At 43.9% G+C, this 25891-nt stretch overlaps 1 protein-coding gene across 2 annotated transcripts in view; it reads left to right on the forward strand.

The window, feature by feature from the left end:
• Nucleotides 1–25891, forward strand: part of TM7SF2 (transmembrane 7 superfamily member 2) — a 435806-nt gene that overhangs the window by 116985 nt on the left and 292930 nt on the right. For both annotated transcript variants that reach the window (XM_044075830.1, XM_044075831.1), the window contains one exon: nt 8886–8940. In XM_044075830.1, the coding sequence (XP_043931765.1) occupies nt 8886–8940 (55 nt within the window). The remainder of the gene's footprint in view (nt 1–8885; nt 8941–25891) is intronic.

Below are 25891 nucleotides of genomic sequence, written 5' to 3' on the forward strand. Positions count from 1 at the left end.
AACAAAGTTTACCTGAACATGTTAAAGTAAAATTATTGGATGCTCCACTACAGCATGATACTTTGTTTGGTGTTAAGGCAGAAGAGGTGTTAAAGAAAATGGAGGATAAAGCAAAATCAATGCAGACAGTAAAGGATTCCTTACAGGTTCAACCACCTAGGTTTAGCAGGAACTGGCCTTCGAAAAATTGGTCCTTTCTAGTGTCAGACAGGCCACAAAGAGGCAGATACAGATGCCCAAGAGGCAGATCTCAGCCCCAAGGCTCCTACAGACCTAAACAATGGGGTGCTTCAGCCCTCAAAGAAGGAGAAGACAAATCACAACCTTTTAGGAAACAGTCTCGATGACTTTCCTCTACAAATGCCAAGCACTTACCTTTTGGCAGCACCCTTAGGGGGAAAGCTAGCACTTTTCTATCAAAATTGGCACATGATCACCCAGGACAAATGGGTACTGAATATTATTTCTCAGGGTTACAGGTTCCACTTTCACACCCTTCCAAAATCAAAAGGTATGCCGGACCTGCCACAAAACCAGTGGGCAGAGGCACAAAAACAAATTACGGCTTTCATGGACATGAGAGCTATTCAGAAAGTACCACAACAAGAACAGGGACAAGGATTTTACTCAAGACTTTTCCGGTACCCAGAAAGGACAAAGCCTGGAGACCAATACTGGACCTGTCAATCCTAAATACTTTCCTGGATGTTCCAAAATTCAAAATGTTAACACTACAACAACTCCTACCCATGCTGGGCAAGGAAGCTTGGCTAGTTAGTTTGGACCTCAAGGAGGCATACCTGCATGTCCCAGTCAGACAATCTTGCAGAAGATACCTCATATTCATAGCTGGCTCAATGCATTACCAATTCTCTGCACTTCCCTTTGGCTTATCTACTGCGCCCAGGGTCTTCACAAAATGCCTGGCACCAGTAATTGCATTTTGCAGATAAAAAGGAATTCAAATATATCCCTACTTGGACGATTGCCTCATTCAAGCAGAGAGCAAGGACATTTTACTAAAGCATCTGGCATTCGTAAAAAGATTATTAATTTGCCTAGGGTACACAGTAAACGAAAAGAAATCAAAACTAGTGCCCTCTCAAGAAATAATATTCCTGTGTGCAAGCTTAAATACAACTGCTCAGATGGCTTATCTCATGCCAGACAAGCAAAGGCAACTGACTCATTACTTTCAAATGATGGCAACAAAAACTCAGCTCCCTGCAAGAAAAATTCTGCAGGCCCTGGGCTTCATGGCATCCTGCATTCTACTAATTCCATATGCAGGACTGCATATGAGGAAACTACAATGGTATCTAAAAAGTGTTTGGACTCAACATTGCCACAGCTTGGAAACACTAATAACTCTTAATACCCTGCCTGCAACAGGAGTTTCGATGGTGGGCACTGGCCTGTCACCAAAACAAGGGACAACCTTTCACCATACCCACAGCCAGGCAGACAATAACAAGAACAGATGCATCGGATTATGCCTGGGGGGCACACATGGCAGGAAAATGTATTCAGGGCACATGGTCCAAGAAGCAAATGCATATTCACATCAATCAAAAAGAGATGCTAATTGTACAGAATGCCCTGACAGCCTTCAAGGATCTAATATATCCAGGACAACTATTACTAAAGATGGACAATACCACAGTTATGTGGTACTTAAACAAGGAAGGGGGCACACATTCCTACCCCCTCTGCAGGCAAGCCATGACTTTGTGGAACACAGCACTGACCTATCAAGTACATCTGCAGGCACATTTCCTGCCAGGAACGAAAAATACACTGGCAGACGAACTAAGCAGAAATCTCATGGATCCTCACGAATGGAAACTAAATCCACAGGTCTTCAGCATGATAACAAGGAAATGGGGACGCCCAGCCATAGATCTTTTTGCCTCCCCTCACAACTACCAACTACAGAAATTCTGCACAAGAACTTATCACTCACAAGCATGGAAAGTGGATGCTCTCTCATTCAGCTGGAAAACCCTGACAGTTTATACCTTTCCTCCACTGCCTCTTCTTCCCAGGGTGCTCCTAAAAGTCAGACAAGAGAGGCCAAAAATGATCCTGATTGCCCCGGACTGGCCACCCCAGTACTGGTACCCAATCCTAAAGAGCTTGTCTCAAAGCCCAGCCTGGCCTTTACCTCAAATTCCTCATCTTCTGACTCAACAAAACAATCAGATTCTGCACAGTCAACTCAGAACCTTAAATCTGGCTGCATGGCAGATAATATAGCCACTCAGACCACACCTCTCTCAAAAGCTGTTATGGATGTTAATTTAGAAGCCAGGAGGCCCAGCACTAGGAAATCTTATGCAGAAAAGTGGAAGAGATTTTGTGCTTGGAACCAGGCACAAGGACTAGAACCACTTGTTCCAAATATACCTCAGATTTTACAATACCTAACTGAGATGCTGGACAAAGGCCTATCCTTCTCATCAATTAAGATCCATGCCTCTGCCATTTCAGCTCATTACAATACGGAACCTCCTATTTTCTCGCATCCACTACTGAAACAGTACCTCAGAGGGGCAAAAAACATAAAATCCCCAAGGAGAGCACCAATACCTACTTGGGACCTCAATTTTGTGTTAGAAAAGCTCACACTGCCTCCTTTTGAGCCAGCCAATACAGCTGATATAAAATTCTTATCATGGAAAACTGCTCTCCTCCTAGCAATTACTTCAGCAAGAAGAGTCTCAGAGCTACAGGCATTAATGGCAGTGGAACCTTTCATCATTTTTCACCATGACAGGGTCTCTCTTAAGGACAAACCCTACATTTATGCCAAAGGTAGTATCCAGTGTGGCTCTTAACCAAACAATTCATTTGCCAACATATCCAAATCCCCAGAATAAAGGGGAAAGACTTCTGCACACATTGGACATACACAGACAGCTACGATTCTACTTGGACAAAACAAAAGCTTTCAGAAAAACTGAGCAACTGTTTGTAGCTTATGCTGCAGGATCACAAGGAAAGCCTATCTCTCAAAGCAGACTATTTCAAAATGGATAGGACACTGCATTCGCTTCTGCTACTCCCAACATGGCAAATCAGTGCCTAAGGGCATTAGGCCACATTCCACCAGAGCAGCAGCCACTTCAGCAGCCCTCCTCAGGGGAGTACCAACCAAAGACATTTTAGAGGCTGCAACTTGGAGTTCAGTGCACACTTTCACCAAGCACTACCACTTACCTCTCTACTCTAAATCCAGAGCAGGCTTTGCCACTGCAGTTCTGCATGGCCTCTTAGCCTCTCCTAATCCCATTTAGACCCAGCCACCCTTCCTCAGCTTTGGGATTCTACCCAAGTGTAATGACTGCAACAGTGAAACACGGTGAACATAGGACAAATGTAGATGTTCGAGTGTATTCACTGTTGCAGTCCAGGTTACCCACCCTCCATCCTCACTTTCTTTGCTGGGACTTCTCTATATCTTTCTATCCTATACAACCTATGTGGTGTATTTGCTTGTAGATGAAGGTTTTGTTTTTATTTCACTGTATGCTTTTATTAGCAATATGTATTGCCTACCTATTTGGGGGCACCTGACATCTGGGGCAAGAAAAACTGAAGAAAATGGCGTCGGCTGCATCTTATATACCCCTGGCGCACTGACGTCAGGGAAGAAGTGACAGCAACCGACGCCGGACCTAGACTTTGGAACTCTGGCCGACTGCAGGTCGCCTGCCAGCAGGATAACCCAAGTGTAATGACTGCAACAGTGAATACACTCGAGCATCTACATTTATGGTAGGTACACAACTGTACTTTTCCTATGTCATTATTGATCATTTCCATGATCATTCTTTTCATGGCTTTATATATGGGACTAGTGAGACTTATGAATCTATAGTTTCCAGGGTGTGTAGATGTCCCAGCTTTGTGCAGGGAGTTGATGGTTGCTGTTCTCCATTCACGAGTCACAAAGCCTGTTTGGAGGCTATGGTTAAGTAGTGATTTGAGAGGGCCTGATAAGTCATGTTTCATGCTATTTAGAAGGCAACCTGGGATATTGTTGGGCCTATCAGTGCAGTATTCCTGCCCTTGGAGAAAGCATTGAGGATAGTAGGGCAAGTTATATTTGATAGTATTTCCTAAGGGTAGGCTTGGAGGGAGAGAAGGATAAAGTTAGAGCTGAATTTGTGTACCAATTGGTTTGCAATATCTTTTGGCTCTGTATAGGTGGCTTCATTAACAGTGAGTTATGCAAACAATTGTGTATTGTCTCTGAGGTTGTGGACATAGTTTAAGAATGCCTTTGTGTTTGTCTTTGGTCTAAAAGGCCAAATTTACCTCAAATTTGGCTTTGGTAGACTTTTTGTCCTCTGAACTGTTTGTTTAGTTCCTTCTGTTGTATACCCCATTGATGTTTCAATTTACCAGGGTGTCTTGTTTTTTGAGTTAGTTCTGTACTTATTTCTGGTGGCTACAGCTGTCTCTATGCAGCTGTTAATGTGCTTGTATAAGGTTTCTGTGAACAGTTCCATGTAGGCAGCAGTGTTCTTAGAGTTTAGGTGGGCTTGAAATTTTGCCAGGTTAGCTTTGGAGTAGATTTTGAACATTCCAATGTTAACTGGGGTTGCTGGTTTATTTTTAGTTCAAAGAAGACTGTTTTCTGGTATGAACTCTGCAGAGAGAACATTACACTAGGGGGTGTGCAGTTCTCTCCTTCCATACTAGTGAGGACCAGATCCAGTATGTTTGTGGCCCTGCTTAGCACATTGATAGTCTCGTCCAGGGAGTTTCATTTTACAAAATCCAGGAATCTTTGTGCCTGTACATTTGATGTCATATGATTCCCAAATAATAGTGGGGTAATTAAAGTCACCCATGAATATTGGGTTGTATGGTGAGTGTTTTCAGTAAGCTTAAGTATGTATTATGGATTTCCTGGGACATAGAAGAGGGCCTACAACTTGCAAGGAATTGGTACAGGATTTTGACTGTAGTGATTTGATGTGAAGAAGCTGAAGAGTAAGAGCATAGTCCTCTTTGACCACCCTTGAGTTATATTTGTTTTTGATGTAAATCGAGATTCCTCCACCTTTAGTCCCTGCATGTGTAGTGGCTAGCCTAAATGTGTGGAAGGCATTATAGAGTTGCTCTGCCAGGGTGCTGTCTACAGCTTTAAACCATTTCACAGTGACTGCATTGATGTCAGCATTCTATAGGGTGAGGAGAGCTTGTAGGGAGTGGAATTTCTTGTTTAGATTCCTAGCATTGAACAGTTAAAACCTTTAGATTTTTTTATTTTAATTTGCAACATTGGAAGTATTTTCAGTTTGGCATTGTCCTCGGCCTTAGTGCCTTTTTAGGCAAATCTTTAGCTAATATTCAAAGGTGTAGAAGAGAGAGGTGAACACCATCCCTAACAAAGCAGCATGGTCTGTTGACCATCTCCTTCCATGCTGAGAAATATTGTACCCCCTTAGAATGACACCAGAAACTAAGCCAGTTATTAAAGTTGATTATGTTCTGTTTGTATTGTGGCATCATCCTTGGAGAAGGTAGAATGCTGCCTCAATATTAGGCTTATACCAGCCTGAGACACACAGATTTTATGTTGTATATAGGGCTTCATTGCAGTATTTATCCCCTGATTATGGGATTAGTTTGCAAGTTTTGGTTCTCCCTGAAACAAAAATGCTCTCTGCACCCTGACTATGAAAGAGTCAGCTGAGAAATGGACTGGGAGACATATGCTTATGGGTCCAACCTATTAACCTAGATCTACTACTTGATTGAAATGCACCCAAATGAATTAGGCAGTATATCAAAGGTAAGTCAACTTGCCTTAATCCCATGTACCTGATTATTGCATTATCAGTGTAAAACTGTCCATTTTAGAAGATGCTCTGTGTTTCAGCTAATGCAAACTGCCTGATTTTAAGTAAAATCCAACCTAAACATAAGATGCAGTATCCTAAATTTAATGTACCTCATGGCCCATCCACAACCCCTTTTTCCCACCATTTTTACACGTGGAGTTGGGGTATCACTTCAAGAACGAAAATTAACTAGAGCCGTTGTTCACACCATCAGGTGGCTAACTCTGCAGCAGTTGTTCTTCCTTGCCACTTATACACACTTGCATTCATACCTATGGAGCATGAGTGTCCATTCCTGCTCCTCCATGTCTTTTGAATGTGGGAGGAATCTGGAGTATCCAGAGAAAACCCAAGAGAATGCAGGGATGACATACAGACTCTTTATAGGATGCACTGCAGCTAGGATTTGAGTCAGAGACCTCTTGCTGGGAGGCAATAACACACTACCTGCTGCACCGCGGTCCATCATGGTCTTGCTTTTTTATTTCTATAGTATTTCTATAGTATGCTAACCACTTAAAAGTAATTATTTTAATCAAAGTACAGTTAACTAGGTTATTGATTATTTAAGATACTTTGTGACACCTTAGTAATAGTAAAATCCCACAGCTAACAATAGCTGCGGTTTTGCGGAATAATGGGTATATTCCCTAGCAAACTGCCTGATGAAGTTAAAAAAAAATGAAACTGTTCTCAGAGATGTTTTTTGTCCTAGTATCCTACTTCCAACCACCTTTTCTTAAATTCTCATGTACTCCTCTCCCTTCCTGCTCAGCATCTTCTATTTTTCACCTGTCTTTACTTCTTGCCTCTCTAACTAGCACTTCACCAAATACTCTATCTAATCTAATCTAATCTAGGAATATTAATTAGGCCACACACATTTTTTTCTTTCTTTTCTTAAAGATGACTTGAACTGTGGAGTATACTATACTGCTCCTTGAAACGATTCTTATTTCTGGTGTCTTTGCTCTACTCATGACATTACAGTATTCTTTTGTTCACCAACCACTGCTGGCATGGGAATTCTTCCTTTCTTCCCTTGCTATCATTGACCACTTTACTGTTGTTTTAGGTAATGACCTCTACTACCAAACTAAAAAAAAGAAGTTATAGACTTTCTTACAGTCAGTTTCACACCTATTAACTCTCGCCTCTGGTATCTACATATGTTTTGCAAACCATTCATTACAAGTATATTTTGGTGCATTTGCTATGCCTGCCAATCACTCCCTGTATAGTAACACTGGTACTGACTGTGCAAATCGTGGTCCTGTAATTCTTGTCACATTAAAACAACCCACAGACCACAATATACTCCCCACTACTTTGGTAGCACACATTTTCTGCATCCCCTTTTAAATTCAGGAAGTTTCTTGTATGTACTGTTTTTTTCCCTTGTTAACTGCAGTGTTTATCATTCATTACTGGAGACTGATTATGCTTTCATAATTTTACCCACTTTCACATCCACACCTCAAGACTTCGTATTTTACTTCCACATAGAAGAACTTCAGACGAACAACACTATTTCTTGTAGCTGTGCAACTTTTGAGTTTTTTAACTACTTTAAGCTGTTTTTGTGTGCTTGCTTGCCTACAGACCATGTAGAACTGGAAAGATAGCTACCTAAAAGTAGAACTATAGAAAGAAGGCTAATATAGCAGAACCAAAGATATAGACACTGGAGGGAAGACAGACACAACAGAAACGCATATACCTTCTTTAATATAATAGACACTAATCCATCAAATAATCCCACTTAGTAGAAGCACTTAGCGTAATACTGTAAAATAATAGTAAGCAGAGGCAGTGGACTGTTTTCAGATAGCTAAGCGTAACAGCAAATAGGTTAAAATAGGAGAAAGATGGATGACAGGGATAAGAGGTAAGAGATTGAGGTGGATTAGGTCCATGGCTACTCAGGTTGTGAAAAGGCACTGTCTCTCCATTTGGGTTGAAGGTGGATGTGGGGTCTGTTGATGTATTTGGATGCTGGAAAATACCATAATCTAATGAGGGTGATGGTTGAAGAGCTCAGGGCCTGAGTCATTCAGATGAGAACTGGAAGGGAGGTTGATAACATGCTGTGGATAGAGACAGTGTGAGGACATGAGAAATGGAATGGAGTCTAGGCAAGAAAGTAGATGTGGAGGAAAATGGGGGGGGGGGCAATTGAAATAGGTGCAAATATGGAGAGAGGATAGGTTGAAGTTTTAACCTGTTGTTGGAGGGTAGGCAAGGCAGCAGACATGGAAAAGAGGAAGGAAAGATAGCAGGTATAGCAGTGAAGTGAGAGACTTAACATACTGGAGTTTGGGGGGACTAAGAATGGACTTATTGGGGGTGCTAAGGAGGGGAGAGAGCAAAATAAGAGGAATGACTGGGTGATATAAGGCAGGACACTCCAAAAGAGCATGGTACCTTCTAGGCAGAAGCTAGTACTTGACTTTAAAGCAACTTTTGAAAGGATGAGAACCAGTAGAAAAACAGCACCAGAAGGGGGTAGATCAGAGGAACAGCTTGGAAGTACTGGGCAACCTAAACAGCACTGCAGCAGGGATAACAGGTGAGGAGGGGAAGCAGGCAGTACCAAGGACTGGAGACTATCTCAAAGGATGTTGGGTGGGCAGACTACTCGGAATGGAATGGGATGGTGGTAATGAGAGCTAACGTAGGACCAAGAGCTGGACAGGGTAAGTCAGTAAGTGGGGAAACATTTCATGGATGACAAGGGGTACACACTTGTTGCATATGTTTGAACATCAACTACAGGTAAGAACCACATGGAATGAGAAGTGACATAGCCCAGAGACACCAGAAGTTATAGTATGCTGTAATCTTTTCAAATACTGATGATCATAATATTAATGTTGGTACTTTAAAGTAATTTTTGTAAAATAGTTAATTGCAATGAGAGTTTAGGACCTTGCACTGTTTCTTTTCAGAGTGGGAAACGTACTTGTGTATGTGATCTAGCTTTGCTTTGTCTAGCTCCATGTAACTGAGTAATGCCATTTTTTCTTACAGATTGCAGAAGGCCAGATATTGAGAGATGGTTCTAAACTGAAGTATCGTATTAATGGTAAGTTTGTACTGCCTTGTGTCTAAAACTAGTTGCCTTGATTTCACAGACAAAAGTGACCCACATTTCATTTACTTAGTAGTGTAAAGGGACATAAATGTTTATTGCTAAGTTGTTACACTGTCTGTGTTGAAAAGCTGTTCATCACTTAACCTGAGTGTAAGCACTTTTTTTTTATTGTAAACAGCGTTTCCTTATTTACAAGCTTGTTTTGTCGTGAATGTGACAGAGCAGTTGATACAGGCCCATCTAGTAAAGGACAATTTTACAAATTGGGTTAGCACTATGTATCCTGAGCTGTGGCCTGCATAGATTCTTGTCTTATCCCTGCCTGACCATAAGTCTAGTCTGGATAAGCACAATATTTTAAGTGATGTAACTAGTACTTTGTCAGGGGAACATAGCTGTGCAGATTGTGGAAAGTCAGATATTTCAGAGCTATGACTCACAAAATGTAATAATCTTTTTAGTTTCTGTCAGAAGTGGCACACTAAGTGGCTACTTTTGTGAGGCCTTGGCTTTTTATTTGTGTACCTGTGAAATTTTAGATTTAAGGAGAACTTATCCAAAGGAAAAACACCTTGGAATTAACACTATAATACTCTTCTACATCATGCTGGGTTATATTGCCTTTTTTTTTTTAAATAAAATAAGTTGTAAAGCATTTGTCAGCTCTTGACGTCAACAGTTGTCAGTGGAGCTACGTTTTGGACTGACTGGTGGAAATTAAAATTTAATACATTACAGGGTAATAATATTTGGGATGATTCATAGGCCTTTAAAGGAACTGATAATAGAAGTCTTAGAGTAAACTTAGGAAAATATAAACCCACAGTGCACACAGTTTCCTGAATTTCACTTGCAGTTAAGCTGATATTGTTGCAATACCATTCTTATTAAAGTACATGGAAACAAAGGAAGTGCAACTGCACATTTTCATTTCTTTGCTTACTTGTTTAGTTGTAACAATTTTCATAGATTCGTAGGTATTACAAGGCTCTGAGTTTCATGACCATTTACACCTTGCCAGTATTCTCCCTCAGGCTGCACCTTCTTTCTCCAGGAGGACTATTTCAGTTAATCCCTGAGTAAAGTTGTGAAAATCCATCCAGTCTTTTAGGTTATATTTAAAAGAAGAAAGCGAGTTGCAGTGCTTAAAATCAAGTAAGTTTACTCCAAAGGTTAGGGAGGTGCTTGCTGGGTTATAAACTCTAGCATGTCTTATTTATCTTGGCGAAGGTTTAATTTCCTGCTTCTGGTATTTGAGGAACCATTGTATTTAATGGAGATACAAGAGGTCCAGGGCAACCAGGTCTGTAATGGCACAGTAAATGAGACTAAGATCTTCCTTCTGAAGTCTGTAAGGCACCAGATAAAGGGATAGATCTTTCAGTCTCTCTTAATAGCTCAATGACTTTAGGCCTGTGATCTTTTTGGTTAAGAACCAGTGGGGTCTTTCCAGTCGTGTAATATGTTTAGTTAGAAATATCCCAAAGTGGGATTTGAATCCAGTAACTGGTGTGATCAGTGTCGGGTATAAGGGAGTGATTATCTCTTTAGATCTATTCTAGATGATATTCCTTTAGGAATTCATTATAATAAATAAAAGGATTTCCTGACAACAGTTGTCATGAGATGGTTAAGACAAAGGGGGAATTATCAACCCAAGTTCCAGGTTCCTGACTACATTTTTGTTTTATAATGATGTGCTCACCAAACAGTGTGATGCAGGGAGGTATTGTTTATCAAATGGGACAATACTACACTTTTTAGTATTTTGTTTTGAGCCCATTTTTACTACACAAGTTTACTAGGGAGAGTTCATTCTAGAAGGTTTGGGTGTGAAACGGTGACTTATCCCCCAGTTTACAGTCATCTGTTGGCTGACAGTCAGAGGTCTTGACTCTGTACTTGGAAATCTGAGATGTAAAGGCCAAAAAGGAGAGGTCCAAGCACTGAGTCCTGAGAGAGACTGCTGACCACTCTCATACTTTCTGACGAGCACCTGTAGCTTGCACTGTGTGGGTTCTGTCATTCAGCCAGTTTGCTATCCATCTTACCACATGCTGAATTTTTAAAGGATTTATCTTCTGTATAATGCCAGTATGGGGAGTGGTTTTTGAAGGTCTTGGCCAGGTTAAGCTATGATGGTCATAATGCATGGCCAACGTCTACAGCCTCTGTAACTCTTGAAGTTTACCAGATTCAGTAGACAGGATCTACACTTCACAAAGTCAAACTATTGGGTGGTCAAGTCTAATAATATTCTTCATATCATAATTTATGGTGTCACTTATAAAATGCTGTGTCGCTTTGCAGATGAGGTTTGTAAGGCTGACGGGTCTATAATTACCTGGGTCAGTTGTAAGACCACCCTTATGGGGGCATCACCACTACAGTGTACCACTCATGAGGAATGAAACCAACAGCTAGTCTTAAGTTAAGTAGTTTGAATGGATCTGCAAGAGCATGTTTAACATTGTTAAGCAACCTGGTATGTTGAAAGGTCCCATGGAGGAATTATATTTGGTCTTGGTTAGCACTTTCAGCAGATGATTTTAGATGTAATTGGGGAGATTAAGGGATTCAGGTATTTCAAGGCTTTGAATAGAAGTCTCAAGAGGAGGTTGAAATTTGTATGCAAGGATTTTGGCAGTGACTGTTGGGCTATAACTGGAGGCATTATGAATAAGATGTTCATCGTGTTACACTGCTGCAGTCATTACACTTGGGTTATCCTGCCGTCAGGCGGTCCCGCAGTCGGCCAGAGTTCCAAAGTCTTGGTCCGGCGTTGGTTGCTGTCGCTTCTTCCCTGACGTCAGTGTGCCAGGGGTATATAAGATGCATCCAACGCCATTTTCTTCAGTCTTTCTTGCCGCGTGGTGCCCAAAGCAAAAGCAGTTCACAAGTGGCGGTCGGCCGACTCCTGGGATTTTCGAAGTCGAATTTCAGATCCAAAGTCTTCAATAAAGCTTAGTACCCCGTTGGGGAAACTTTTTTCTTGCCTCAGACCGATGTCAGAAAAAGTTAATAACTGTATTTCTTGTGGGAAGCAAATACCTCATAAGGACTTCCACTCTTACTGTATTCCATGCCTAGGCCCTGATCACGACGTCACTAGTTGTCGGTTTTGTGCTAGATTTAACAAACGCACTATAAAATGACATTTTGATTTTGCTTTGCACTACTTTGGCCGAAGGTTCAATTATACTATGCCGTCGGATCAACCGACTACCGCAATTCTGAAAAAACGCAAAGACAAGGATAAAGACAGGCATCCGAGGTCCAAAACCGACGATCAAGCCTCTTCTAGGCCAGTCGCCGGTTCTCAGTGAGGCACTTTCGCAGCCCCTGACACCCGCTACCTCAGAGCCACAGGCCGCCTCTGACTCCCACGTGGAGACAACTAGGCCTCTGGAAACTCAAGGTATTGAGCCTACGGAAACTAATCCCTCAGGTGGGTCCAGAGCCGCTGAGCAGGCATCGGCTTCTGAGGGTGTTTTCAGACCTTCACAACTTACCATTAAAGCAACAGCCAAGACAAAAACACCATTAAAGACAAAGAAGCAAGTACAGCATTCTCCTGGACAGTCCTCCATGCCTAAGAAACAGATGCTTAAAATGGCCGAAGACCTCATTACTCTAATCAGGGGTTCCCATCCCCCTCCTGAGAAAAGGCCTAGGCAGGATACAGACTATGATTCCTCTGATCAGGTTTCAATTTCCTCTGAGTCCTCTTCAGACCAGGGATACTCTCTGCCCCCCCTATGAGGACTCTGATGCTGAAGAATCTATCCCTTTAGCATCTCCTCCTGAGGATTATTCTTTTGGGGAAACTTTACATACCATGAGGGAGCATTTCCATTGAGAAAGTCAGGATTATTCAGAATCCAAGAAAAGGCTCAGGGACTTCCTTTTATTGCCTCAGTACAGGCCCCTGGCTATTCCGCCTGTGTTAGATATTGTGGATGATGTCTTCTCTGAATCCAGCTTATCTCCTGATTCTTTGCCCCCTGCACCAGTCAAGCCAGATAGGTATTATAGAGTCCCTGACTCTCCCAAGTTTCTTTATAAAAACCCTTCTGCTGATCCAGAAACTATTTCCCAGGGTCCCAAAGGGGTTAAGGCTTCCATTGCAAAAAATCCAGTCCCCTCTGACAGATATTCTAGAGCATTGGCTAGATGGGGGAAGGAAGTTTACACTTCTGCAACTTTAGCAGTAAGGGCTCTAAATTGCCAGTTTCACATGCTTAAGTACCAACAATATTTAATGGCTCAGTTAAAACAGAAAATGCTTGCAAGCTCAGAAGCTCCTGACTATAAAGAAATGCAGGATTTATTGCATGCAGTTGAACAGGTGGGAAAACATACTCTGCAATGTGGTTTTGATTCTTTAGAGGCCTCCTGTAGAGCCGCAGTTACAGGTTCTGTGATTCGAAGACATGCTTGGTTAAAAGAACAGAGTTTACCTGATCATGTTAAGGCAAAATTATTGGATGCTCCTTTACAGCATGATACCTTGTTTGGTGTTAAGGCAGAAGAGGTGTTAAAGAAAATGGAGGATAAAGCTAAATCTATGCAAACAATCAAAGATTTCTTACAGGTACAGCCACCTCGATTTAGCAGAAATTGGCCTACAAAGAATTGGTCCTTTCCAGTGTCAGACAGGCCACAGAGAGGCAGATACAGACGCCCAAGAGGCAGATCTCAACCCCAAGGCTCTAACAGACAATGACAATGGGGTACCTCAACCCCAAAAGGAGGTGACGACAAGTCTCAACCTTACAGGAAACAGTCCCAATGACTTCCCCCTTTGTATGCCAAGCACTTCCCTTTTGGCAACCCCCTTAGGGGGAAAACTAGCACTTTTTTCTCAAAATTGGCAAACAATCACCCAAGACAAATGGGTTATGGATATTGTGTCTCAAGGTTACAGATTCCACTTTCACACTTTACCAAGGCTAAAAGGGATGCCAAACCTGCCACAAAATCAATGGGCAGAGGCTCAAAAACAAATTTCAGCCCTCATGGACATGAGAGCTATTCAAAAAGTACTACAGCAGGAACAAGGACAAGGATTTTACTTGACTCTTCCTGGTCCCCAGAAAGGACAAAGCCTGGGGACCCATACTAGACCTTTCAACTCTAAAGACTTACCTGGATGTTCTGAAATTCAAAATGTTGACACTGCAGCAGGTTCTTCCCATGCTGGGCAAGAAGGCTTGGCTTGTTACTCTGGACCTCAAAGAGGCATACCTGCATGTCCCTATCAGACAAAATTGCAGAAGATACCTCAGATTCAAAGCTGGTACAATGCACTACCAATTCTCTGCACTGCCCTTTGGCTTATCTACTGCGCCCAGGGTCTTTACAAAGTGCCTGGCACCAGTAATTGTATTTTGCATACAAAAAGGAATTCAAATATATCCATACCTGGACAACTGCCTCATTCAAGCATAGACAAAGGATATTCTTCTAAAGCATCTAGCGTTTGTAAAAAGGTTGCTAATTTCTCTAGGGTACACAGTAAACGAAAAGAAGTCAAGACTAGTGACCTCACAACAGATAATATTCCTATGTGCCAGCTTAAATACATCAGCCCAGATGACTTATCTCACGCCAGACAAACAAGGACAACTGACTCAATATTTTCAATTACTGGCAAAAAAGTCCCATCTCCCTGCAAGAAAAATTCTGCAGGCCCTGGGATTCATGGCATCCTGCATACTACTAATTCCATATGCCAGACTGCATATGAGGAAATTACAATGGTACCTAAAAAGTGTTTGGACTCAACACTCTCACAGTTTAGAAGCAGTAATACCAGTAATTCCCTGCCTACAACAGGAGTTTCGATGGTGGGCACAGGCATGTCACCTCAACAAGGGTCAGCCTTTCACTCTACCCACAGCCAGGCAGACTCTAACAACAGATGCTTCGGATTACGCCTGGGGAGCACACATGGCAGGAAAATGTATTCATGGCAAGTGGACCACAGACCAAATGCATCTTCACATCAATCAAAAACAGATGTTGGCTGTTCAAAATGCCCTAACAGCTTTCAAGGACCTTCTGTATCCAGGACAATTATTATTAAAGACAGACAACACCACAGTAATGTGGTACATAAACAAGCAAGGGGGCACTCATTCTTACCCCCTATGCAGGCAAGCCATGACGTTGTGGAACACAGCTCTAATTTATCAAGTTCATCTGCAAGCACAATTCCTGCCAGGAAAGAAAAATACTCTGGCAGACGATCTAAGCAGAAATATCATGGACCCTCACGAATGGAAATTGAATCCACAAATCTTCAGCATGGTAACGCAAAAATGGGGATGCCCAGACATAGATCTTTTTGCCTCCCCACTGAATTGCCAATTACAAAAATTCTGCACAAGGACTTATCACACACAAGCATGGAAAGTGGATCCTCTCTCGTTCAGCTGGAAAAACCTAAAAGTTTATGCCTTCCCACCACTGCCTCTCCTTTCAAAGGTACTCCTAAAAGCCAGACAAGAAAAACCACAGATGATCCTGATTGCTCCAGAATGGACACGCCAGCACTGATACCCAATCTTAAAGAACTTAGCTCAAGGCCCACCATGGATTTTGCCTCAAATTTCACACCTTCTGAATCAACAAAACAATCAGATCCTGCACAGTCAGCTCAAAACCCTAAACCTGGCTGCATGGCAGATTCATTAGTCAAACAGGCAACACCTCTCTCTAAAGCTGTTATGGATGTCATTTTGGAGGCCAGGAGGCCTAGCACCAGGAAATCTTACTCAGAAAAATGGAAGAGATTCTGCGCCTGGACCCTCTTGTCCCAAACATTCCTCAGATTTTATAATACTTAACTGAGATGCTGGACAAAGGCCTATCCTTCTCATCAATTAAGATTCACGCCTCTGCCATTTCAGCACATTACAACACAGATCCTCCTTTATTCTCTCATCCCTTGCTAAAGCAGTACCTCAGAGGGGCTAAAAACATAAGACCACCCCGGAGAGCACCAACACCAATTTGGGACCTCAATTTTGTTTTGGAAAAACTGACCCTGCCACGTTTTGAGCCAGCCAATACAGCCGATCTAAATTTTTTATCATGGAAAACAGCTCTGCTCCTGGCAGTAACTTCAGCACAAAGAGTCTCAGAGCTACAGGCATTAATGGCAGTGGAACTTTTTATAATTTTTCACCAGGACAGGATTTCTTTAAGGACAAACCCTACCTTTATGCCAAAGGTGGTATCTAGTGTGGCTCTTAACCAAACCATCCATTTGCCAACTTTTTATCCAAACCCCCAGAATAAAGGGGAGAAACTTCTGCACTCTTTGGACCTACACAGGCAGCTACGCTTTTACTTGGACAAAACAAAAGCTTTCAGGAAAACTGAGCAACTGTTTGTAGCATATGCTGCAGGATCACAGGGCAAGGCTATCTCAAAGCAGACTATCTCCAAATGGATAGGACACTGTATTCATTACTGCTATACACAGCATGGAAAATCGGTCCCTAATAACATTAGGACACATTCTACCAGAGCAAAAGCCACTTCAACAGCCTTTCTCAGAGGAGTACCAACCAAGGAAATTTTGGAGGCTGCAACTTGGAGTTCAGTGCACACCTTTACCAAGCATTACCACTTGCTTCTTTACTCTAAATCCAGAGCAGGATTTGCCACTGCAATTCTGCAGGGCCTCATAGCAAATCCTTACTCTTTATAGACCAGCCACCCAACCTTAGCTTTGGGATTCTACCCAAGTGTAATGATTGCAGCAGTATAACACGATGAACATAGTACAGTTTTGTACCTACCATAAATGTAGATGTTCGAGTGTTCACACTGCTGCAGTCCAGGTTACCCTCCCTCCATCCCCTCTATCCTAGCTGGACTTATCTATACCTTTCTATAGTATACAACCTGTGTGGTGTATTTGCTTGTAACTGAAGGCATTGTTTTTATTTTATATATATGTTTTATTAGCAATATGTATTGCCTACCTACTTGGGGGCACCTGACATCTGGGGCAAGAAAAACTGAAGAAAATGGCGTCAGATGCATGTTATATACCCCTGGCGCACTGACGTCAGGGAAGAAGCGACAGCAACCGACGCCAGACCAAGACTTTGGAACTCTGGCCGACTGCGGGACCGCCTGACGGCAGGATAACCCAAGTGTAATGACTGCAGCAGTGTGAACACTCAAACATCTACATTTATGGTAGGAACAAAACTGTACTTTCAGAGTACTGCAGGGTATTATTTCTTAATTTTCTAACATAGCTAAAGAAGACATTATGATTATCTTTGGCTTCAGAGATCAGCCTAAGTTCATGGGGTCTTGATAGCATTTTTCTTTTTGTAATATTTTTGATATTTTCCTGGAAGAGGACCTTTGGATCTGCTATATAATGTAAAGAGTTTCTTTTACTGTCAAAGTTATGGTAGTGGATTATCAGTATGGTTTATTTTTTAATTTAACTTGATACTTGGTTTTAGTAGGAACTGTTGGCTCTCTGCATTTGGTACAGATTCCCTTACTGAAGCTTGCTGCTGAGTCTAGGTTAAGGGGGCTGCAGTCATAGCGGGATTTTGGTATTTTATCATAGAGTAGGTTAAGGCTGGCACATTCTAGTCCTTAAATTCAGTGAGGTTTGTTGTAGGAGCTTTTGAGAGTGTAAAGGAGAAGATCCTTTCACTAGGGAAGGAGGTACCAGAGGAGTAGTGTAAGAAGTTGTCATATTTGTAAGAAATAAAAGACAAGCGTGCTGTGTACTCTAGTAGGTTTGTTAATATAAATGTACTGTGATGGAGTTTTTCGCCCTAGACCTCCGCTGAAAATGGACTTTGCCCAGTCAGACTTTCCCGGTCAACAAAGCCAAATAAGTAAATCAATGTTAAGAGAAGTAATTATTCTGTTTTCATAAACCATCTGAAAAAACATTGACACCCAATACTGCCATTCTAAAATACATGGAGTGGGGAAAAAAAAAAAACTAACGCCAAACATCTAGGCCTTGTAATAATACAGGGTCCCAAACCCCATTTTGAAAAGAGAATGAAAACAAAATCATCTATCCATCCACAATCCCTTTTCCCATTTTTGCACATGGGGTTGCTGTGTACTCTAGTAGGTTTGTTAATATAAATGTACTGTGATGGAACTTTTCTCCCTGGGCCTCTGCTGTAAATGGACTTTTCCCAGTCAGACTTTTCCAGTCAACAAAGACAAATAAGTAAATCAGTGTAAGAGAAGAAGTGATTCCGCTTTCATAAACCATCTGAAAAATCATTGACTCCCAATACTGTCATTCTAAAATACATGGAGTGGGAAAAAAAATGAATGGCAAACATCTAGGCCTTGTAATAATACAGGGACCCAAACCTTATTTTGGAAGGAGTCTGAAAACAAAATCATCTATCCATCCACAATCCATTTTCCCATTTTTGTACACTGGGTTGAGGTGTCACTTCAGCCATGATAATCATCTAGAGCTAAGGTTCACACTGCTGGGTGGCTAGCCCTGATTCTGTTATTCTTCCATATCACAAACTCACATGCCCACACGTCTGGCCATTTTATAGTGTCCAATGCACCTATTGGAATGTGGGAGGAAACAGAAGCACCTGGGAAAAACCCATGCTGACACATGGAGCACTTGCAGACTCCACACAGAAGGCTTCACAGCCAAGAATCAAAAGGGAGAAACTTTGCTCTAAGGCAAAAATACTATCCACTCCCCCACTGTCTTGCCCTACTAAAAACAAAATCATATGAGTATGGAAATACCCACGATAGCCACCATGATGTGTAAGAAATTAAAATATAACAAGAAACTGTGAGATTCTGACACATCAGTATTGATGTGATGAAAAGCATAGTTTTTTTTCAGTTTTGTATATTATAGATATGAAAATGAAACCACAATTTAAAGCCTATTTATCCGAAGTTGTTGTTTTCATTTGGTCTTCAACCTGTGGAACTTGTAGGACACTGAACCGGGACGGATCTGACTCTGCTGCATTTTCCAGCATCGGATCCGAACTTCAAGCTCCTCCCCTAACCATAATGCCCAGTCTTCCTCCTCCCCTCAGATCTCATTTGCTGCGCTCATAGCTAGCATTGTGGTCCGCTGCTCCCGGCTGTTTTGGGCAAGTGATTTGTATTCTAGGTCTATCTTTCACCTTCCTCTCATCTTTTCTACCTCTTCACTTTCCCCTACCTTTCTCGCGCTCAAGCATCAGTTTATTTAGCTCAAAAAAAAACTTATTCCCACTTCTCCCTCTCTATCCTTTCCTTAGACTCTTTGTGTGTGTGTGTGTGTGTGTGTGTGTGTGTGTGTGTGTGTGTGTGTGTGTGTGTGTGTGTGTGTGTGTGTGTGTGTGTGTGTGTGTGTGTGTGTGTGTGTGTGTGTGTGTGTGTGTGTGTGTGTGTGTGTGTGTGTGTGTGTGTGTGTGTGTGTGTGTGTGTCAGATAGTGTGAGACTATTGGTGGGGTTTTCTCTTCACTGTTATGGCAGAGATACCCAAACCGGGATTTAGGAAGTGCACAAAGTGTGGCCATAAGCTATCCCTGCGGATGGTCACAGTCTGTGTGTAGTGTGCTTAGGGGTCCAGCACCTCAATTCCTCATGCTCAATCTGCGTAGGGTTCAATCCCTGCACATTTTTCGACAGGAGGAATAAACTGATTTTTAAGGGCTTCCTTCCACCTTCTACTATGGAGGCCCAGGCTTACTCAGCCACCTCTGTGTCTACCTCTGCCCCAGCCACTGGGACTCAACCTCCTGCCAAGAGGACCAGGGACAGAGAGAAGAGTAAGCGCCGGTGTAGGCCAAGGAAGCAGTCCCCCGACTGCTCGTCATCAGATGAACCACCAACAAAAGCTCGCCCATGTCTTAGCTCAAGCTCCCCTCAGCTCAGTTCCCCTTGCTTCTGCCCAGAGCCGGAGGTGCCTCAGAGCCATTCTCCGGTGTTGGCTTCACTTCACCGCCTGTCTAGGCCTGTGTTGGTGGCCTCATCTGCCAGATCCACCCACAGCCTCTCCGAAGCCAAGGTGGACAGGATGATGTGGTGATTCAGCTGCACACAGATACAGATGGGAGACTTACCTGCCCCCTCCCCTCCAGGGATGGGGGTATGCAATCTGCCTTCATCCTGATCACTCCTTCTCCGATCTGACTCCCGGTTTCGGAAGCCTTGGGTCCAAGGACCCTCGACATCAAGGGGTCGGCCCGACAGTACCTGGTACCTCGACACAGACCATTGCCTTGAGCAGGTCAGCCCCTGACGAGCTCGGAGCCATTCAGTTCTCTGAGCCGTAGCCTCGGAGTCAGATCCGAAGGGGTGGTTTTGGCTCCAAGTTTTTCGGACCTGGGACTTCCACTCAGAATCTTGGCACCTGGTGGTTTGGCACTGGCTCCCCCCATTGATTCAGAGGATTATGGACCCGATCGTAGTCCCAGCTCCAGGGGTTCATTCTCCTTCTGCCTTTGATATGGTGGAGAGGGTTCTCTCGGTTCCATCAAGACCCTTGACACTCTCATCCTGGGAGTCCGTCCTATCTCCCTCTGGGTCTGGCCCAGATTCCACCATCCTGGCCCATCAGGGACAGCCTGCTGCGTCTTTGCCCCAAGGAGCACCCCCTCGGGAGCAGTCTGAAGTTTTCAAGTCTTCCCCAAAGACCCCCCCCCCGAGGAGATTCCTCAAAAACATATATGCAAAAGGAGGCACTTAGACTCCCCACCGGAGTCTCTCACGGAGGACACTGACTTGGAGGAGGAGGGTTCCCTCAAGTCACCCCCCCCCCCCGATGATGTCGCCTTTGGAGACATCATGGAGATCCTTCACCAGTATGGAGGATGGTTTGCCCAAAATCCCAACCTGACGAGTCTGTCTTCCTGGAGGCGTTTGGTGCAGGACTCTCTACATCCTGGGTGTCCCCTCCCACAGATTGCCTAGTGAATCCCATTACATCTCTGGGGTGGAAGGAGCCCGACATGGTGGAGCACATCCCCATATGCCCTGACAAGATCCTCAGTTCCCCCAGCTGGCAAAATGCACTGGTCAAAGGGATCCCCTTTCGATGCCATTGTGGTGGAGGCAGCCACCAAGAAGGAGCTTGTGCAGTAAAGCTGCACAGTCCATCTGCCAGACCGAGAGTCCAGGACTATGGACCATTTCGGGAAGCGGGTTTATGCTTCACCAACATTCTTGGTACGTGTGCTGAACTATATGACATATGTTATTAGGCTGCAACACAATCTGGTCAAAGAGGTCACTGAGTCTGCCCCAGGGTCAATGTCGGCAGAGGAGAAGAAGGTGTTTTCCTCCTGGATGGCCACCCTTACATCTGTCTCCAACACCTCCATGCGGCTCCTGTCCCATGCCACCGAAGGTCCTGCTAGAGCTGCCAGAGCAGGCGTTGCCATTAGGCATCATGCCTGGCTCTGGCTTTGTGCCTTCTCAAAACAATTTAAGGCATCTTTTGGGAATGCCCCATATGATGGTTCCACTCTCTTTGGAAAGACCATATATGACACACTGGTCCAGAGCAAGAAGGATGGGAAGACTCTGTCTACCATCGGAATATGCTTCTCAACCCCTCAGTAAATCTTCTCCAGGAATCAGTGAGGGGCGAAGAAGAAGATGTGGCTCCTGAAGTCTCAGAGATACTGAAGGTCAAGAACACACGAACACAGTTGAGTAAAAAACAGAAATACTCCCAGGTTGCTCAGGACTCACCTTCCCCTAGAGGCAGAGGGGGATTTGATATGCGCTGCCCTTGGGGCAGAGGGTGTCCAAGGAACAGGAGTCTTGGGATTCTTTCCCAGACCTGCACAGCAGCTCTGAAGGGTTGTCCAGCTGCTCATCTCTGGAGGCAGTCAGGGGATGCCTTTTGCTACACCCAACAGCCTGGGAGTCTATGACAGACGACCGTTGTGTGTGGAAGATCATATCCAGAGTATATTCAATCCCCTTCATTCAAATGCCACTTCCGCCCAGACACCTCCCGGATGTTCCACCTGTGCAAATGGAGCAGGCAGCAGTGGAAATTTCCAAGCTGCTCGAAAAACAAGTCATCCAGCCCGTCCCCCCAGACCAGTCCAGACTAGGCATCTATTCCAGATTCTTTTTATGCCAAAGAAGACGGGGGACTTAAGACCCATTCTGGATCTTTTGACCCTAAACCTGTCAGTTGCCAAGATAAAATTCCGGATGGTCACCCTCCAATCTAGCCTGCCTTTCCTGCAGGAGAATGACTGGATGTGCTTGGTGGACCTTCAGGACGTGTACTACCACATCAAAATGGACAGATGCTCTTGGGGGTCCCTCCAATTCTGGCTGGGGGCCAGTCATTACCAGTTCAGAGCACTACCCTTTGGTCTCGCCACAGAACCCAGGGTGTTCACCAAAGTGATGGCAGTGATAGAGGCTCACCTGCAGCTGCAGGGTTTCCACGTCTTCCCCTACCTGGATGATTGGCTCCTTTCTGCCCCCTCCAGGCATCAACTCTGCCAAGCCAGGGATTTCCTTCTCCAGACCACCCACCAGTTGGGCATAACCATAAACCTCAACAAATCCCTGTTGAATCTGATTCATGCTCTGGATTTCATTGGAGCTCGGTTGGACACCATTCAGACCAAGGTTTTTCTAACTCCAGACAGGCTTCAATCCCTCAAATACCATGTCTTGTGTATCATTCAAGCTCAATTGCCTAGAGCGGAATTGGTCTTACGATGGTTGGAATCCATGGCAACCATGATCGCCCTCGTGCCCACAGCCTGGTTGCACATGAGAGTGCTTCAATGGACTCTTGTGGTCCAGTGGTCTCTACTAGATCTACCTTTGTCCAATCCTGTTCGCTTATCTTGGACATGCAGGGATTCTGTCCTATGGTGGATTCGATCCCTGGATGTTCATCGGGGTCATCCATTTATTCTTCCTACCCCACTGACCATGGTGACCACAGATGCCTCCCTACTCTGGTGGGGGCGGCATTGCTTGGGAAAGATAGTCCAAGGCACGTGGTCTTCCCTAGAGACTCAATTGCATATCGACGTCCTGGAGATGAGGGCAGTGCTCTTCATTCCCATCTTTTTCTAAGGACAGTTGCCATCCAGACAGACAATATGTCTGTAGTCTGGTACATCAACAAGCGGGGGGAACCAGGTTCTTATCCCCTGTGTCGCGAAGCCATGAGAGTGTGGGAGTGGGCGATCTCCACTGGCCGTTTTCTGGTGGCAACGCACATTCCGGTGAGGTCCAGTATTCTAGTGGACAGGTTCAGCAGGTCTCTGAATCCTTCAGTAGCAAAACAGATCTTACTAAAGTGGGGTCAGCCTTGCTGAAATCTGATGTTATTCGTGTTTCACTGTTGCAGTCATCACACTAGGGTTATCTGCCTGCAGGTAGCCCTCAGTCGGCCTGAATACCAGTGACTTAGTATTTCTGCGTCGGATGCTGTCGCTTCTTCTATGATGTCAGGTCGTCAGGGATATAAAAACAGGCAGCCGACACCATTACATCACCATTACATCAGTCTTTCTTGCTGAGGAGGTGCCCGAAGCAGAAGCAGTTTGCAAGTGCCGGTCAGCAGCTACCTGAATTTTTCATTTTCGAGTTGAATAATCCTGAAGTTCTCTAAAGCTAAGTACCCTGTTGGGGATCCTTTTTTCTTGCTCTAACCGATGTCAGAAAAAGTTAACAATTGTCTTGCCTGTGGAAAGCAAATACCTCACAGAGATTTTCATTCTTACTGTATTACCTGTTTAGGCCCAGACCACGACGTCCCTCACTGTCGGTTTTGTGCCTTGTTTATCACCCGAACCATTCATCGTCGGGCTATCTTTGTCACCAAATTCTTTCCCTCTCGATCTCCACATTCTGAAATGGCTTCAGTAAGCCATCCGACTACTGATCTTCTGAAAAAACATAAGGATAAAGACAGAGACAGATTGCATAGGTCCAAAACTGCCAACGACGCTTCAGTTAAACTAGTCGCCAGTCCGCCAGTACTCAGTGAGGCGCCTTTGCAGCCCCTGATGCCCGCTTCTATGGATTTGCAGGCCTCTGCTGAGATCCATTTGGAGTCTGGTATGCCACAAGATGCTTCTTCGACTGTGGAGCCAGCGGATGTCTCTACCTTAGTTGGGTCCGGAGCCGCTGTGCAGGCACCAGCTTCTGAGAGAGTTTTTTGTCCAACCGATGTTCGAATCAAACCGACGACTTCATTTTTAACCAAAACTACTGAGTTTCTTAGGCCCAGAGTATGCACTACACCTAGAAAACCAATGAACAAAGTGCATGCTCAGGTACCCATGCCATAAAAACAAATGCTTAGAATGGCTGAAGACCTTATTATGCTGATTAGGGGAAGCCAGCCTTCCCCTGCTAAGAGACAAAGAATCCAGTCCCCTTCAGTTTTTACAGACCACGAGTCCGATGACTCTAACCTTTCTGATTATGAGGATTCAGATGCAGAGGAATCCATTCCCTCTGCCTTCCCTCCAGAGGATTTTTCTTTTGGTGAAACGTTGCATACCTTATGAGAGCATTTCCATTGGGAATGCCAAGACTATCCTCAGTCCAAAAAGAGACTCAGAGAATTTTTAGAGTTGCCTCAGCACAGGCCTTTAGCTATACCCCCTGTCTTGGATGTTGTGGAGGATGTTTTCATGGAATCCAGTCTTACTCCAGACACTTTACCTCCGGCCCCTAGGAAACCAGGCAGGTACTACAGAGTACCTGATTCTCACAAGTGTTTTTTCAAGAATCCTACTGCTGACCCAGAGATAATTTCCCAGAGACCTAAAGGTATTACGGCTACTACAGCCAAAATTCCTACCCCTTCGGACAGGAATTCCAGATCTTTGGACAGATGGGGTAAGAAAGTATATACCTCTGCAACTGTTGCTATCAGGGCATTAAACTGCCAATTTCACATGCTGAAATACCAGCAACATATTATGGAACTTATTAAACAAAAAGTTCATAGGTTCATAGGTTGGTACTAGGCTATCACCCTAGGGCCTATACAAGCCTAGCCATAACAATTCCCTGGCTATTTCTTCCCACACTGTTTACTTCCCTGGACCCCTGTCTAGCAGGGTGACTGACGAGATCCACGGTGTGAATTTACTTTCTCCCATCCAATCGTCAAGGTTCCTTTTGAAGAGGGCCAAAGAGGCACTCTGCTTGACATGTATAGGCAGTCTATTCCAGAGTCTGGGGAGTCTCTGGGTCAGGAATCTATCCCTCCAGCATGGTTTGTTTATTGTAATGACAAGGTTTAGATCCCTGGAGCGTGTGGCTCTGAGGGATTGGGAGTAGCATGTCCAACAGCTCTGGGTTTGACATGGCCTTGTATGTTAAGCAGAGATTGCCTCTGGGTCAGAAATCTATCCCTCCAGCATGGTTTGTTTATTGTGATGACAAGGTTTAGATCCCTGGAGTGTGTGGCTCTGAGGGATTGGGATTTCTTTAAGAGTAGCATGTCCAACAGCTCTGGGTTTGACATGGCCTTGTATGTTAAGCAGAGATCGCCTCGGAGTAGACGATATGCGACAGAGTATAGCTGGAGTTTTTTAAGGTGGTCAGCATAGGGCATCTGCTATAGGCCTGTGATTCTTTTAGTGAGGTATTTCTGCGGCCTTTCCAGTTGTTGCAGATGTTCTGAGAGGTACATACCAAATGGGGCGTTGTATTCTATAATGGGTCTAATGAGGGATGAGTACAGTGGGACAATGACCTCCTTTTTTCTGGATGAAAAGCCCTTAGTGATGAGGTGTGCCACATAGAAGGATTTCCTGACTGTTGTGGCGATGTGGTTATCGAAGGTGAGACCACTGTCCACCTGTGTCCCTAAGTCTCTTATCACACTTTCGGTGTTTAGTGTACTGCCACCTATGTGGTAAATCACGGGTACATGTTTTTTCCCAAAGGGGA

This window comes from Protopterus annectens, chromosome 6.part1 (assembly GCF_019279795.1).
Source record: "Protopterus annectens isolate FY-2018-M chromosome 6.part1, PAN1.0, whole genome shotgun sequence".
In the NCBI taxonomy this organism is placed as follows: Eukaryota; Metazoa; Chordata; order Ceratodontiformes; family Protopteridae; genus Protopterus; species Protopterus annectens.